General features: G+C 50.0%; 2 protein-coding genes across 2 annotated transcripts in view; both read left to right on the forward strand.

The window, feature by feature from the left end:
• Positions 1-4,217, forward strand: part of pacs1b (phosphofurin acidic cluster sorting protein 1b) — a 31,652-nt gene extending 27,435 nt beyond the window's left edge. Inside the window, exon 24 of the mRNA XM_084691330.1 lies at positions 618-4,217. Within this exon, the coding sequence (XP_084547456.1) occupies positions 618-736 (119 nt within the window). The 3' untranslated portion in view covers positions 737-4,217. The remainder of the gene's footprint in view (positions 1-617) is intronic.
• Positions 4,218-4,421: 204 nt separating this feature from the next.
• On the forward strand, positions 4,422-12,944 carry klc2 (kinesin light chain 2). Its single transcript, XM_084691720.1, has 14 exons — positions 4,422-4,885; positions 6,524-6,769; positions 7,216-7,522; positions 8,288-8,504; positions 8,918-9,107; positions 9,442-9,615; positions 9,899-9,998; positions 10,461-10,510; positions 10,749-10,807; positions 10,903-11,011; positions 11,261-11,413; positions 11,613-11,737; positions 11,957-12,014; positions 12,113-12,944. The coding sequence occupies exons 2-14, from the start codon at positions 6,542-6,544 to the stop codon at positions 12,194-12,196; spliced, it is 1,854 nt and encodes a 617-aa protein (XP_084547846.1). The 5' UTR covers positions 4,422-4,885; positions 6,524-6,541; the 3' UTR covers positions 12,197-12,944.

The raw sequence follows: 12,944 nt of genomic DNA on the forward strand, positions 1-12,944 counted from the left end.
GGAGAGGAGAGGAGAGGAGAGGGGAGGAGAGGAGAGGGACAAAATCAAACTCATCTGACTGGCCAAGCAGCAGCCCATCCTAAAATGTAACCAGAGAACGAGGGAGGGAGGAACTAACAAGGATAGCGTCTGACAGAGATGGTGGGATGAAGGATAGTCTAGCAGGAAGGGACTGGATGTTCTAGGGAGGGGAGTAAGAAGAGCTCTTCAGGTTGACAAGGCAGCTCTACTCGTGTGTCTCTATTGTCACAAGCTTACATGGTGGTTTCCTTGAAGCACTGGCTACTTAACAAGTATTACTTTCGTGTTGTTCATTGGTAACTATGTTAATGATCTGTTCATTGGTCAGGTGATTGATGAATTGGATTACATTTACACTGAGTCATTTAGCAGACGCTTATCCAGAGCGCCTTACAGTAAGTACAGGGACATTCCCCCCGAGGCAAGTAGGGTGAAGTGCCTTGCCCAAGGACACAATGTCATTTGGCACAGACAGAAATCGAACCGGCAACCTTCTAATTCATAGCCCGATTCCCTAACCGCTCAGCCATCTGACTCCCTTAATAATTAATATTGACTTGAATGTTGATTAATATGTGTGTGTGTTTTCCCTGCAGTGTCGATAGACGGAGTCGAGTGGAACGACGTCAAGTTCTTCCAGCTAGCTGCCCAGTGGCCCACCCATGTCAAGTACCTCCCTGTTGGACTGTTTGGTTACAGCAAGCCCTCTTCCTAGGGTCATGACCCCTGACTCCCCCTCTCCACACCCAGCCCTGCCTCTGCCCACACACAGCCACCCCCCACCACCCTACCCGGATCCAACATCGACCAATCGTAGCGGATTGTAAGGGGTTGGCAGTTTTTTTGTTGTTTTTTTTTTGCTACATTCGTCTTTCAGGAGGCTGGAAGGGGATGTGGGGGTTGGAGCGCTAGTCACTTTAAATCATTGTTACACCCCTTTTGCGTGTGTGTGTGTGTGTGTGTACGTGTGTGTGTACGTGTGTGTGTATGTGTGTGAAAGAGGGGGCTTACAGCACAAATTCATTAACTGCCGTTTCAAATGTAGCTCACCTACGAGATGCATAATGCATGAGCAACTTTCAGTGCAAACTCCTAAACCTTTAACCTGCCGTTGACCTTTTGAACTTTAACCCCTCAGCCCCCACGCTAGGTCAGTCATCCCCTGTCTTGCCCTGAAACCCCAGGACCTGCAAACAACCGCACACGGCCTAGCTAGCTGAGGCCTGATCCAGACTTGCATGCTGCGTGCTACATACCACGACGTGCCACAAAGTCACACACACACACACACACAGACTCGTACGATGACGCCTTCTGGATCCAAGAGGCACCTTACAAAGTATAACGTGCATGAAGATTCCTTTGTCTAAGCGAGCTTTTTTGTTTTTGTTTTTTTTCTTCCAAAAACTCCAAATCACTACAAAACACATGTCATCAACTGGAGGGCTCCTGTCGTCTGTTTGGATCTTGAATCCCAGTGTGCTGGTGGTGGGAGTTTCCAGGAGCTTGTGCGTCTCACCCCCTCCCCCCTCTAAGCACAATGCTGCTTGCCAGCTCTCTCCGCCCACCCCCCCCCCCTCCTCTATTTGTTCTGCAACAGATAGGCAGCTTTCACTTCAGTCAATAGGTGGTTTACTGTGTCCAGACCTGGGTCAAACACACAACTATAAAAAATAAATTAAAAAAATATATATAAAAAATAAATTACAAATCTTAATCGGGTGCGTTTGATTCGACGCACATGCCCGCGCTCCTGGGACTGCTCCATTGGTGTCATTGTGCTAGGTTGTGTACATCAAGCGTACCCTAAGAGCATGTGTGACTCTGGGCTGCTTGGGACTAGGGTGTTGTGGGGTGCCTAGTGAATGTTCAGTGACAAGTGCGTGTGTAAACAATTCAGTGTAAATGTAATATGGTAAAGATTACTAATAACCACATTTGGTTTTGTTTTTTGGGGCAGGGGGGGGGGATAATTTTTGTGTGTGTGTGTGTGTTGGCAGTGTGCTTGTGTATTGATAATATGGTCAATAGTTACTATTACAAAGGAGTTTAGGCTGCAGCCAGAAGTTTACCTTGTAGCTTGACACAAGACAACATGTAGTTCTTCCCTTTTCAAGCTACAGTACTCTGTACCTCACAGTACTTTTCCTTCTCAAAGGAAAGTTGAGACGGGATTTGAGTTTCACATCCAAAGAATTTGAATTTAAACACAGGTTCAAGAATGTAACTACAAAGTGCATTAAAATTAGTCATAGTGAAGAGTTTGAGTTAACAAATGGGTCGTGTGTTTTAACAAATCAAAAAAGTACTTGGATCTTCTGTTTTCTGAAGTGGAAATGTACCAATCTTGACCTTTGACATTTGAACTTGTGTCACCTACAAAGTAACACCTGCCACCTGCCTTTCCCCACACTTGTGCAAAGTGAAGTATTATGAAAATATTAAGTATTACAAAAGCTTACAAATGTTTCTTTCTGTCGTTGTTATTATGGACTCTTGGAAATTCAATAGAAGGTGGTTTCTGCCCATTAGATGTTACAGTGTTTAAAGTGTGATGTCAAAAACTCCTGTCCAACTGTCTCTGCCTCTGTCCTCTAATTGTCCCCAGGATGGTAATGCTAAGGGGTTCGTACCGACCTTAACAAACAAAGTCCACAAAATTCACCTTCTCCCCTGTTTGAGGCATGGGGATTTTTGCGAAAAGCCACACAGGAAGTAAATTGAGTCTCTCTCAGAACCTGCTGTACTGTTCTAGAACACTCTGTTGTCCTCTGGAACAGCAAGTGAAGGTTTTCAAGAGATGCACACTGTAGTGGCTTACAGCCTCTCTAAGAGCTTGGGAACTCTGTGTGTGCAAGTCTCCTCTTAAGTAACAAAGAGAAACCTGGCCAAGTCGGCGCCACTCGAACGCAGCCCTCCTGCCCCTACCTTAAAAGCTGCACCTCCAACACTTAATTGGACTCCATTTTGTAACTGAGAGTGCATGGGCTGGCCTGTGTAGCCTGTACCAAACTCTCTGGAGGTGTGCGTTGCTTTGTAGCGTTGTTGGTGTAGTTTGGTGTGTTAAGATCATAGTGTATGCACGCCGGATTCTCTTTGTATTGCTGTCGCGCCGTATGGGATCTGACTTTCAAATGATCTAACCAAAATCACTGCCAAAAACAGTCAAACGTTACATTGATTGATGATTGTTATCACCCACAATTCAAAATGGGAGTGTAGAATATAGATGTTTGATGTTTCGTAATGTATTCTCTGATCTCAAAATAGAAACTAAACATCCATCCAATACCACCCTCCCCCCCCCCCCACCCAAAGTATTCCTTTTCGAATCCAAAACCTCCTCGATCATTTTATTCCAAAGTTTACCTTTCTGGTCTTGTCTAGTTTTTTTTTTCTCGTCTTGCTTCCCTCCATCTTTTAACTCTGTCTTTTCATCTATTAGTTTTCTCTACTTTGTCTTCGATTACCTGGCTGTATCGGTGTGTCTTCTGATTAATCTATTGGACTTCCTGTTACCGTGTGTTTACCTGTACCTGTGTCCACCTGTGAGTGTGTGTGTGTGTGTGTGTGTGTGTGTGGGTGTGCGATGTTGTAATGGACGTTAAGTCTCTGACCAATAAAGTGAGTGACAGAGAAAACTGTATGATCAATCAATAACCCTTTCAATGATCAACAGTCATCTGTGTCTCCTCACTTTCACACAAAACACGTTTTATTCATTCTACAGTCAGAACAAACAGGAAGCAAGAGCGAGTCTTTGCTAGGATCCCACAAGCTTAGCGTCTTAATTCTATCATTCATAAAGGATCTCACCGCTTGTTGAACGCAGTGAATCAGATAGCAAAACAAAGCATTCATGCGTTGCCGCTTGATATAACGGGATTCTACGTCGGTGAGGAATATTCTAAGTTTGTTGGTATGAATAGAGAGTATTTTTTGCACATGCCATTTGTTCCTCAGCAATCTTCAGCTTTTTTGCCTTTTGCCTTTAAAAATGATAATCTAAAATGCTTGTACATATCAAAATAGGTCTTGTACTGTATTATTTTAGTCCATTTTTTTTTATTTGACTTGTTTTGTAGTAATGCTTTTTCATGATTACGTCGTCAATCAAGAACTGATGTGTGTGTGATGGGTGGAAAGTGGAAAATGTTCATGTTTTTGTTTTTTAAAATAAATACTCCTAATTTGTATGTGTTGTGCTGTGTTTATGTACACTTTTTGAAACAACTAAATTACTTCCATTTGGGAGTCGAGATATGATGCGGAGGAGGATAAATATACAAATAGAATGTAGAAAGTGCTTTATCATTCTTTGAGTGCTCCACTGTGCCACCTTGCAGAGGAGGGGGTAGTTGTGATGTCACATCTCCGGCCTGGCTGGCTGGGGCCCGTGGATTCTGGGAGAATTCGGACAACAGCCATTTTCGGGACGAGGCTGTCATCCTGCAAACACAGTTTGCCAACTGTGAGTCTTCGGCAGTCCTGGGTTTCTTTCACCGCGGCAGAACTAGTGGAGATGGACAGGGGAGCATCGGCTCTAGAAACGAATGCGGTTCCGGTATTTTGAGAAGTTTTTCTAACCAAGGCAGCGAGACAAGAACTGGTGGCCCGAACTACAAGCCATCTGCTAGCCATGTTACGTTAGCTAGTTTCTTGTTGCAATGCATTGCATTGAATTTGCGCGTGTTGGCTAGCTATCGGGACCGTTTGAGAAAGCAGTGATCTCATAAAACGGGATTGAGATAAACCAGTGGCGTTGTGTGCAGGCATTTTATTAAGTCTGCAACTGAAAAGCACGACTAACGACACCAGTTTGCATATTACCAGCGGAGCGACCTAGGAGATACCGATCAAAAAGGTAAACACGAATTCATACGTTAGCATAAAACAACTACTTTCCCTTCACTTTTACAAAGTTATCCAGTTACGTAAGTATTTTAGATGTGTCCTATATGTTATTTAGAGCCGTGACGCTGCCATTGTCGTGACAGTCAACTAACACAACGGCAATCCGCGGTGATGGAAAGTAGATCAGCATCACAACATTAGGTCATATCGCGCTTTGTTCAACAACGGGGAGGTGAGGGGCAGCGCGCTTGTCAATGGGAACATTTACTCAGAGTCGATGAAGGTAATATCAGTTTATATCCGTTAAACTTGCTAATCTCTAAAGGATACGACACGAACGGATTGATAAATGTGGATATTGTCGCGCACGCTAGCCCGTGTTCGAAATCTCACGAGTTGTCAGAGAAAGGACCTTATCAAGCTCGTGAAATGTATCACACAGGCATTCAACAATGTCGCCAGCTAGAAGCTGCAATATTGTTTCGATCAATCAAAGCTACATTTCAACTCCTGGTTATCCAAAGTGTGCGGTCTGCATCGTTGCAGAAAAGCCCTTGCTGCATTTTTCAGGCTGGGCCTGCTAGCTTGCCAACCGGCAATGTTTACAAACATGTCGGAGATTTTAATGTGGATCTGTATAGAATTCAAACGTTTATATGGATACGATATTGGGATACATAGAATCAAGGTTCTGTCCACAAAGCAACGTCTGTGTTAAAGAATGCTATCGATGAGCGGTCACCTTGATTGATCGTGGCAGCAATCACCTTTCTTTTCATCATTTGCGCAACCGGGGCCTATTCTAAACTGTTTGCTTACATAGCGGACATCTTGGCAGCTGTATGAATTGATGACTGATTTATAGCGCGATTATAGAGATGTGCGTTAGGTGTTAATCAAATAGATATGACTAGATGGCTCATGTTGGTGCATTGCAGTCAATGGAATGGGGCGGGGAGGGGGTGGGGGGGTTGGTTCCTGACTGTGGAAAAAAAGAACAGGTGCGCGCCCCCGGAAGAAGCAGGGGGAGGAGGGGGGGAGACACGGACACGGGCGTGCTGGTTATCTCCAGCATCCATGAGACCCGGAGGGTTTTGTTTACACTCTCTTGAGTCAATATTGTATTTAGAGAAAGGAGAGTGACAGAGTATCTCTCTCTCTCTCTCGTAGAATTGGATTGAGAGTGGAATGCCCTTGCCTCTCAAGATCAGAAGATTAGAGGCTAAATTGGGACACAGTACTGGGGAGGGTACTGTGGTCCGGTGGTTGGTGACAGCTGCTCATTTTCAAGAGAAAAAGACAGACACTGTTTCACCTCAGATGTGTTCTAATCTGGTCAAAGCCCAACATTTCTCGCAGGATTTTCTATTTTAATGTTTGACCTGAGGATCACCACACACATGCTCTCTCTCTCTCTCTATCACACATACACTCACTCTCTCTCCTCTCTCTATCACACATACTCTCTCTCTCTCTCTCCTCTCTCTATCACACATACATCCTGTCTCTCGCTCGCTCTCTGTCTCACACACACACATACACTCACACACACATGTTCCTCTCATACAGACACATACACTTCTCTCTTTCTCTCTCTCTGTGTCTCTCTCACTCTGTGTCTCACTAACCCCCTCTCCCCCTTCCTCAGAGTGTGTGAGCGCGGGTTATGTCCACCATGGTGTACCCACGCGAAGAGGCCCTGGAGCGACTGAGCCAGGACGAGATCGTCCTCAACACCAAGGCCGTGATGCAGGGCCTGGAGACGCTGCGCGGGGAGCACACCCAGCTGCTGGCCTCCCTGCTGGACTGCACCCAGCCACCCGCAGCCCAGGAGAAGTCGGGCCTGCTCCGCAAGAGCATGGAGGCCATCGAGCTGGGGCTGGGGGAGGCCCAGGTAGGAGGGGCGGAGAGCACGCACACGCGAGAGGGAGAGAGGGAGGGGGAGAGAGGGGGAGGGGGAGGGGGGGAGAGGGGGAGAGGGGGAGAGGGAGGGGATGACGACACACACCCAAGGATGATGAACTGCTAAAAATCTCCAGAATTCCCATAAGCTCCCCCTCCCCTCTCCCCCGTCCTGCCTGAGGGGAGGTGAACAGCAGCACAGTAGGAGGAGTGGCCCCCTGTGTTGTCCCCTGAGGACCAGGTCTTTGTGCGCCGGCCTCATCCAGGTCACACAGACACTGAAGCAGTGACGTAGCGAGGGGGGGTGTGACGGCCCTGTACACCTGTGCCTCGGTCCTCCTCTCCACACGCCTCTGTCTCTACTGGCCCATCACGTCTCCATCCCTCTGTCTCTCCCTTCCTCCCCTCCTTCCTCCTTCCTCCTCCCCTCCCACCCAGGTGATCGTGGCCCTCTCCAGCCACCTGAGCGCCGTGGAGTCTGAGAAGCAGAAGCTGCGCGCCCAGGTGCGGCGCCTGTGCCAGGAGAACCAGTGGCTGCGGGACGAGCTGGCGGGCACCCAGCACAAGTTGCAGCGCAGCGAGCAGAGCGTGGCCCAGCTGGAGGAGGAGAAGAAGCACCTGGAGTTCATGAACCAGATCAAGAAGTTTGACGACGACGTGTCCCCCTCCGAGGAGAAGGCAGCCGGGGAGACGTCCAAGGACAGCCTGGACGACCTGTTCCCCAACGACGACGACCAAGGACCTGGTAGGACCCGGGGTTAGACCTGGGACTGGGGGCTAGGGTTAGACCTGGGGCTGGGGGCTAGGGTTAAACCTGGGACTGGGGGCTAGGGTTAGACCTGGGGCTGGGGGCTAGGGTTAGACCTGGGGCTAGGGTTAGACCTGGGGCTAGGGTTAGACCTGGGACTGGGGGCTAGGGTTAGACCTGGGGCTGGGGGCTAGGGTTAGACCTGGGGCTAGGGTTAGACCTGGGGCTGGGGGCTAGGGTTAGACCTGGGGCTAGGGTTAGACCTGGGGCTAGGGGCTAGGGTTAGACCTGGGGCTAGGGTTAGACCTGGGACTGGGGGCTAGGGTTAGACCTGGGGCTAGGGTTAGACCTGGGGCTAGGGTTAGACCTGGGGCTGGGGGCTAGGGTTAGACCTGGGGCTAGGGTTAGACCTGGGGCTGGGGGCTAGGGTTAGACCTGGGGCTAGGGTTAGACCTGGGGCTAGGGTTAGACCTGGGGCTAGGGTTGGGGCTTGGTGTCAGTGTATACACTGTTCTGTGTCTGTAAAGCTAACCCTAACCCTAATGACAGGCCATAGCATTTAGCCTTTCGAAGCATTCCAGCTTCTAAGTAGTGGGGTAAATGGGTTCAGCGCCGGTGAATAATTGATGACTGAACCCACAACCTGCTTCCTGTCAGAATAGAACGCCGCCTTGTAAAGGTGCTGCAGCTGACGAGAGCACTAATCGCCTGCTCCTCCCCTCTCTCCCTCCCCCCCCCCCCATCCTCCCCCCCGGCCTCCAGCCCAGCCCAGCGGCGAGGTGGCGGCCCAGCAGGGGGGCTATGAGATCCCGGCCCGCCTCAGGACCCTCCACAACCTGGTGATCCAGTACGCCTCCCAGGGCAGGTACGAGGTGGCCGTGCCCCTGTGCAAGCAGGCCCTGGAGGACCTGGAGAAGACCTCCGGACACGACCACCCCGACGTGGCCACCATGCTCAACATCCTGGCCCTGGTCTACCGGTGAGAGGAGAGGGGGGGAGGTGTGTGTGTGTGTGTGTGTGTGTGTGTGTCAAACTAGCACTGGGCTCCAGTTAGGTGTCAGGTGGCTGAGCAGTTAGGGATTCGGGCTGGAAATCTGAAGGTTGCCAGTTCGAAGCCAAATGACGTTTTGTCCTTGGGCAAGGCACTTTACCCTACTTGCCTCGGGGGGAATGTCCCTGTACTTACTGTAAGTCACTCTGGATAAGAGCGTCTGCTAAATGACTAAATGTAATGAACATGTCTCCAGATAAGAAGGGGTGCATTAGAGGAGCAGGTGATCATCCGTAAAGAGTAAACAGAGTTGTATTTACATGTTCATACAGTATCCTTCACACCCTTTATACGGGATCAGAACTGGAACACTGTGTGTGTGTGTGTGTGTTGATCCCCAGGGACCAGAACAAGTACAAGGAGGCGGCCCACCTGCTGAACGACGCGCTGGCCATCAGGGAGAAGACCCTGGGCAGGGACCACCCGGCCGTGGCCGCTACCCTCAACAACCTGGCCGTGCTGTACGGCAAGAGGTCCAAGTACAAGGAGGCGGAGCCTCTGTGCAAGAGAGCCCTGGAGATCAGGGAGAAGGTGGGGCCGGGGCCGGGGCCGGGGGGGTTAGGTTTGTGTGTGTGATGGGGGGGGGGGGGTTGTTGTGATTTGAGACAAAAAGAGAAGCCCATACATTCTCTGTTAGAGATAATGTAAAGATTGTGGTTGGGATTGTAAAATATCCTCTGTTCTTTTTCTCTTTCTTTCTATCTCTCTCTCTCTCTCTCTCTCTCTCTCTCTCTCTCTCTCTCTCTCTCTCTCTCTCTCTCTCTCTCTCTCTCTCTCTCTCTCTCTCTCTCTCTCTCTCTCTCTCTCTCTGTCTCTCTCTCTCTGTCTCTCTCTGTCTCTCTCTCTCTCTCTCTGTCTCTCTCAGGTTCTGGGTAAGTACCACCCGGACGTGGCCAAGCAGCTGAACAACCTGGCCCTGCTGTGTCAGAACCAGGGCAAGTACGAGGAGGTGGAGTACTACTACCGCCGCGCCCTGGAGATCTACGAGTCCAAGCTGGGCCCAGATGACCCCAACGTGGCCAAGACCAAGAACAACCTGGTGAGGGCAGGGGGGATGGGGGGGGGGAAGGGGGGGGGGACGGGGGGGACGGGGTGTAAGTAAGAACAAGAAGGACAAAGGTGAAGTGAAAGAAGAGAGGGAGGCAGGAAGGAAGACAGCAAGCCATGGTCACACTCCAGAGTCAGCACGTACAGCTGTTCTCCTGGGATAGGATGAGAGGATGTCGCTCCAGGGTGACCATGGGGACAGGTCGTCCAGGCTGGAGGTCCACAGTGTCATCCTGACCCCCTGTCTGACCCCTGACCTCTGACCTCCTCCCCAGGCTACTTGCTACCTGAAGCAGGGCAAGTTCAAGGATGCCGAGGCCCTGTACAAGGAGATCCTGACCAGAGCCCACGAGAAGGAGTTTGGATCTGTCAACAGTGAGTGGCCGAGGACACACACACACACACACACACTTTCTCAGTCAGTCAGCCTCTCTTCCGTTCAGTCCCGTTCTCTCGTTGACTCAGGGTGTTGTCCATGACAGGCAGGACGGGTCCTTAAGGTCCTTAAGGTCAGCAGGCTCATGTGAGGAGATCGGCTTAACCTCTCCCTGGGCTTAGCTCGCTGTCCGTAAGCCAATCAAACGCTTACGTGCTCCGAATCCCGACACGAGAAGTGACTGTCACGGAGCCAGGGTGACAAGGGGACATTATGTGACACGACACTTTACTCACACACACACACACACACACACTGTTTCTTTCTGTGAGATCAAATTGACCTGACATCAGCGCTCTCCAAATCCCCTCGTTATCTCCCCTGAACGCTGAACCCGCCTCTTACTTCACGTAGCGCGTGCACACCTTTTCATTGGTGCTCCTCGTGTTTTTGTCTTCCAGACGACAACAAGCCCATCTGGATGCACGCAGAGGAGAGGGAGGAGAGCAAGGTGCGTTTGGTATCGACCCCCGTCCCTTCCCCCCCAGCCTGGGGCCCTGTGTTCAGCTCTCGCCAGGATCGATAGGAAACAGGATGTCGGAATGAGCTCTTTTAATGGGCTCATCATTCATGACTATTTTTCTCTCTCTCCCTCTATCTCACACACACACACGCACACACACATGCACATGCGCACACACACGCGCGCGCACACACACACATGCACACACACACACACACACACACAGGGGAAGCGTAAGGATGCCGTGTCCTATGGGAGCTGGTACAAGGCCTGCAAGGTGGACAGGTGAGTGTGTCAGTGGTTTTGTTCTTGTCCCGTCTCTCATTGATTCGTCACGTGAACGCAGAGCGTCGGTGGTGTGAACTCTGACCCCCCCTCAGCCCCACAGTCAACACCACTCTGAAGAGCCTGGGGGCGCTGTACAGACGCCAGGGCAAACTGGAGGCAGCAGAGACTCTGGAGGAGTGCGCCACCAAGACACGCAAGCAGGTAGATAGCCCCGCCCCCTGCCCCGCCCCCCCTGCCCCGCCTCTACCCCGACCTCCCCCCCACCTCCCAAACTGTCAGGTCTTACAGTTAATGTGCAGTTAAGGGTCGGTCAAAAGATTTCGACTGTGTCGTAACTCGGGGGTCACGACCCCAAACTGTTTCTCTGTTTCATCATCCTGTTTGTTGTTGTTGTTGTTCCCTTTGCCTCTTGTCTGTCTATGTCTCTCTCCCCCCTCTCCTCTGCTCCAGGGTATTGATGCCATCAACCAGAGCAAAGTGGTGGAGCTGCTGAAGGACGGGGGTGCCGGTGGGGGCGAGCGACGGCAGAGCCGGGAGGGGATGAACGGGCCGGGGGGGCCGAGGGGGGACTGCGAGGGCGAGGAGGGGGCCGAGTGGAACGGGGTAAGGGGGGCGGCGCTGGTTAGCGCTATAGCTTACTGAGGTGTTGTAGCAGCAAAAATGCCCTCGTAAATGCTGTGATAACACGTGTGTGTGTGTGTCTCTGTGTGTGTCTCTGTGTGTGTGTGTGTGTGTGTGTGTGTGTGTCTCTGTGTGTGTGTGTGTGTGTGTCTCTGTGTGTGTGTGTGTGTGCGGCCGGCAGGACGGGAACGGCTCCCTACGTCGGAGCGGCTCGTTCGGGAAGATCCGTGACGCTCTGAGGCGGAGCAGCGAGATGCTGGTGAAGAAACTGCAGGGCAGCGGACCTCAGGAGCCCCGCAACCCAGGGTGAGGAGAGAGAGGGGGCTGTGTGTGAGAGAGAGAGAGAGAGAGAGAGGGTGTGTGTGGGGGTTGGGGTGTGTGTGTGTGTGTGTGTGTGTGTGACTATGTATGTGTGTGAAAGTGTTGGGCGGTGGGGGGGGTGAGTGTGTAGAGACAAGGCTAACTCATGACTTGTCGCCGTTGCTTTTAATCACTAAACATGTTGTGTGTGTGTGTGTCCTTCAGGATGAAGAGAGCCAGCTCTCTCAACTTCCTCAACAAGAGTGCAGAGGAGACGACACAGGTTAGTGACACGGCCCGGCCCGGAAGCTTCTCTTTAGACACTCTGCTTTTTCTAGTCGTTCATTTTTCTTTCTCTCTCTGTCTCCCTCCTTCCTCCAGGAGGCCAACTCTGCCCTGTCAGACTGCAGAGGCCTCAGCGCCAGCAACGTGGACTTGACAAGACGCAGCTCTCTGATTGGTTAAACACTGGGACTAGGATCCAATCAAAGTCACACTTAAGATCAAACATTCAATCTTTTTTTTTTTTTTTTTTTTTTTTTTTTTTAAGAAACACAAAAAGGCACTGTGGGGTAAAAAATTCTATGAAAAAAAAATAACTAACACAAAATAGCTTTTTGGCACAGAAATTCCGAGATATTATCTGTCTGCTTTGCTGTAAATGTTTGCTGGCATTGATCGAACCGGTACATAGAAAACAAAAACCTGAATATTTAAAGTCACAGCATGCTGCTTACGTAGACTGTGGAATGCATGTGGCATCGTGATACACTAGCGCATCGTATCTAGCTAGCGCATGATGTCGGATCTATTTCCTGCGCCTATCTACACCTTAGTGCAGACAGCTGACCTCCAGGTAGGCTAGCTGAGGTCTACACTGGTTTCCACACTTCTACAGCTTTAGTAGCATGAACACGTGCTGACGTTAACACATCCATTTAACTAATATTAGGAATGCTAGAACAGTGCGAGGCATTTTGATTTGAAATCAAGTGAACAATACGAAATAAGAAAAAATAATAATAATAGTAGTCTGTAGAATAGAAGTCAGACCATCTTTTTGGAAAATAAATGTTAATTTGTGCGTTTGTCACAACTTTAAACTGGAAAACACACACGCACTACAGAAACCAGTTCAACCTTCCTTTTTTGCCTTCAGATTGTTTTTGTATGTATATATAGGTTTAAATTATTTGACGTTTCTTTCTTTGTA

The sequence above is a fragment of the Hypomesus nipponensis genome, chromosome 25 (assembly GCF_054491055.1).
Source record: "Hypomesus nipponensis isolate SF chromosome 25, ASM5449105v1, whole genome shotgun sequence".
In the NCBI taxonomy this organism is placed as follows: domain Eukaryota; kingdom Metazoa; phylum Chordata; class Actinopteri; order Osmeriformes; family Osmeridae; genus Hypomesus; species Hypomesus nipponensis.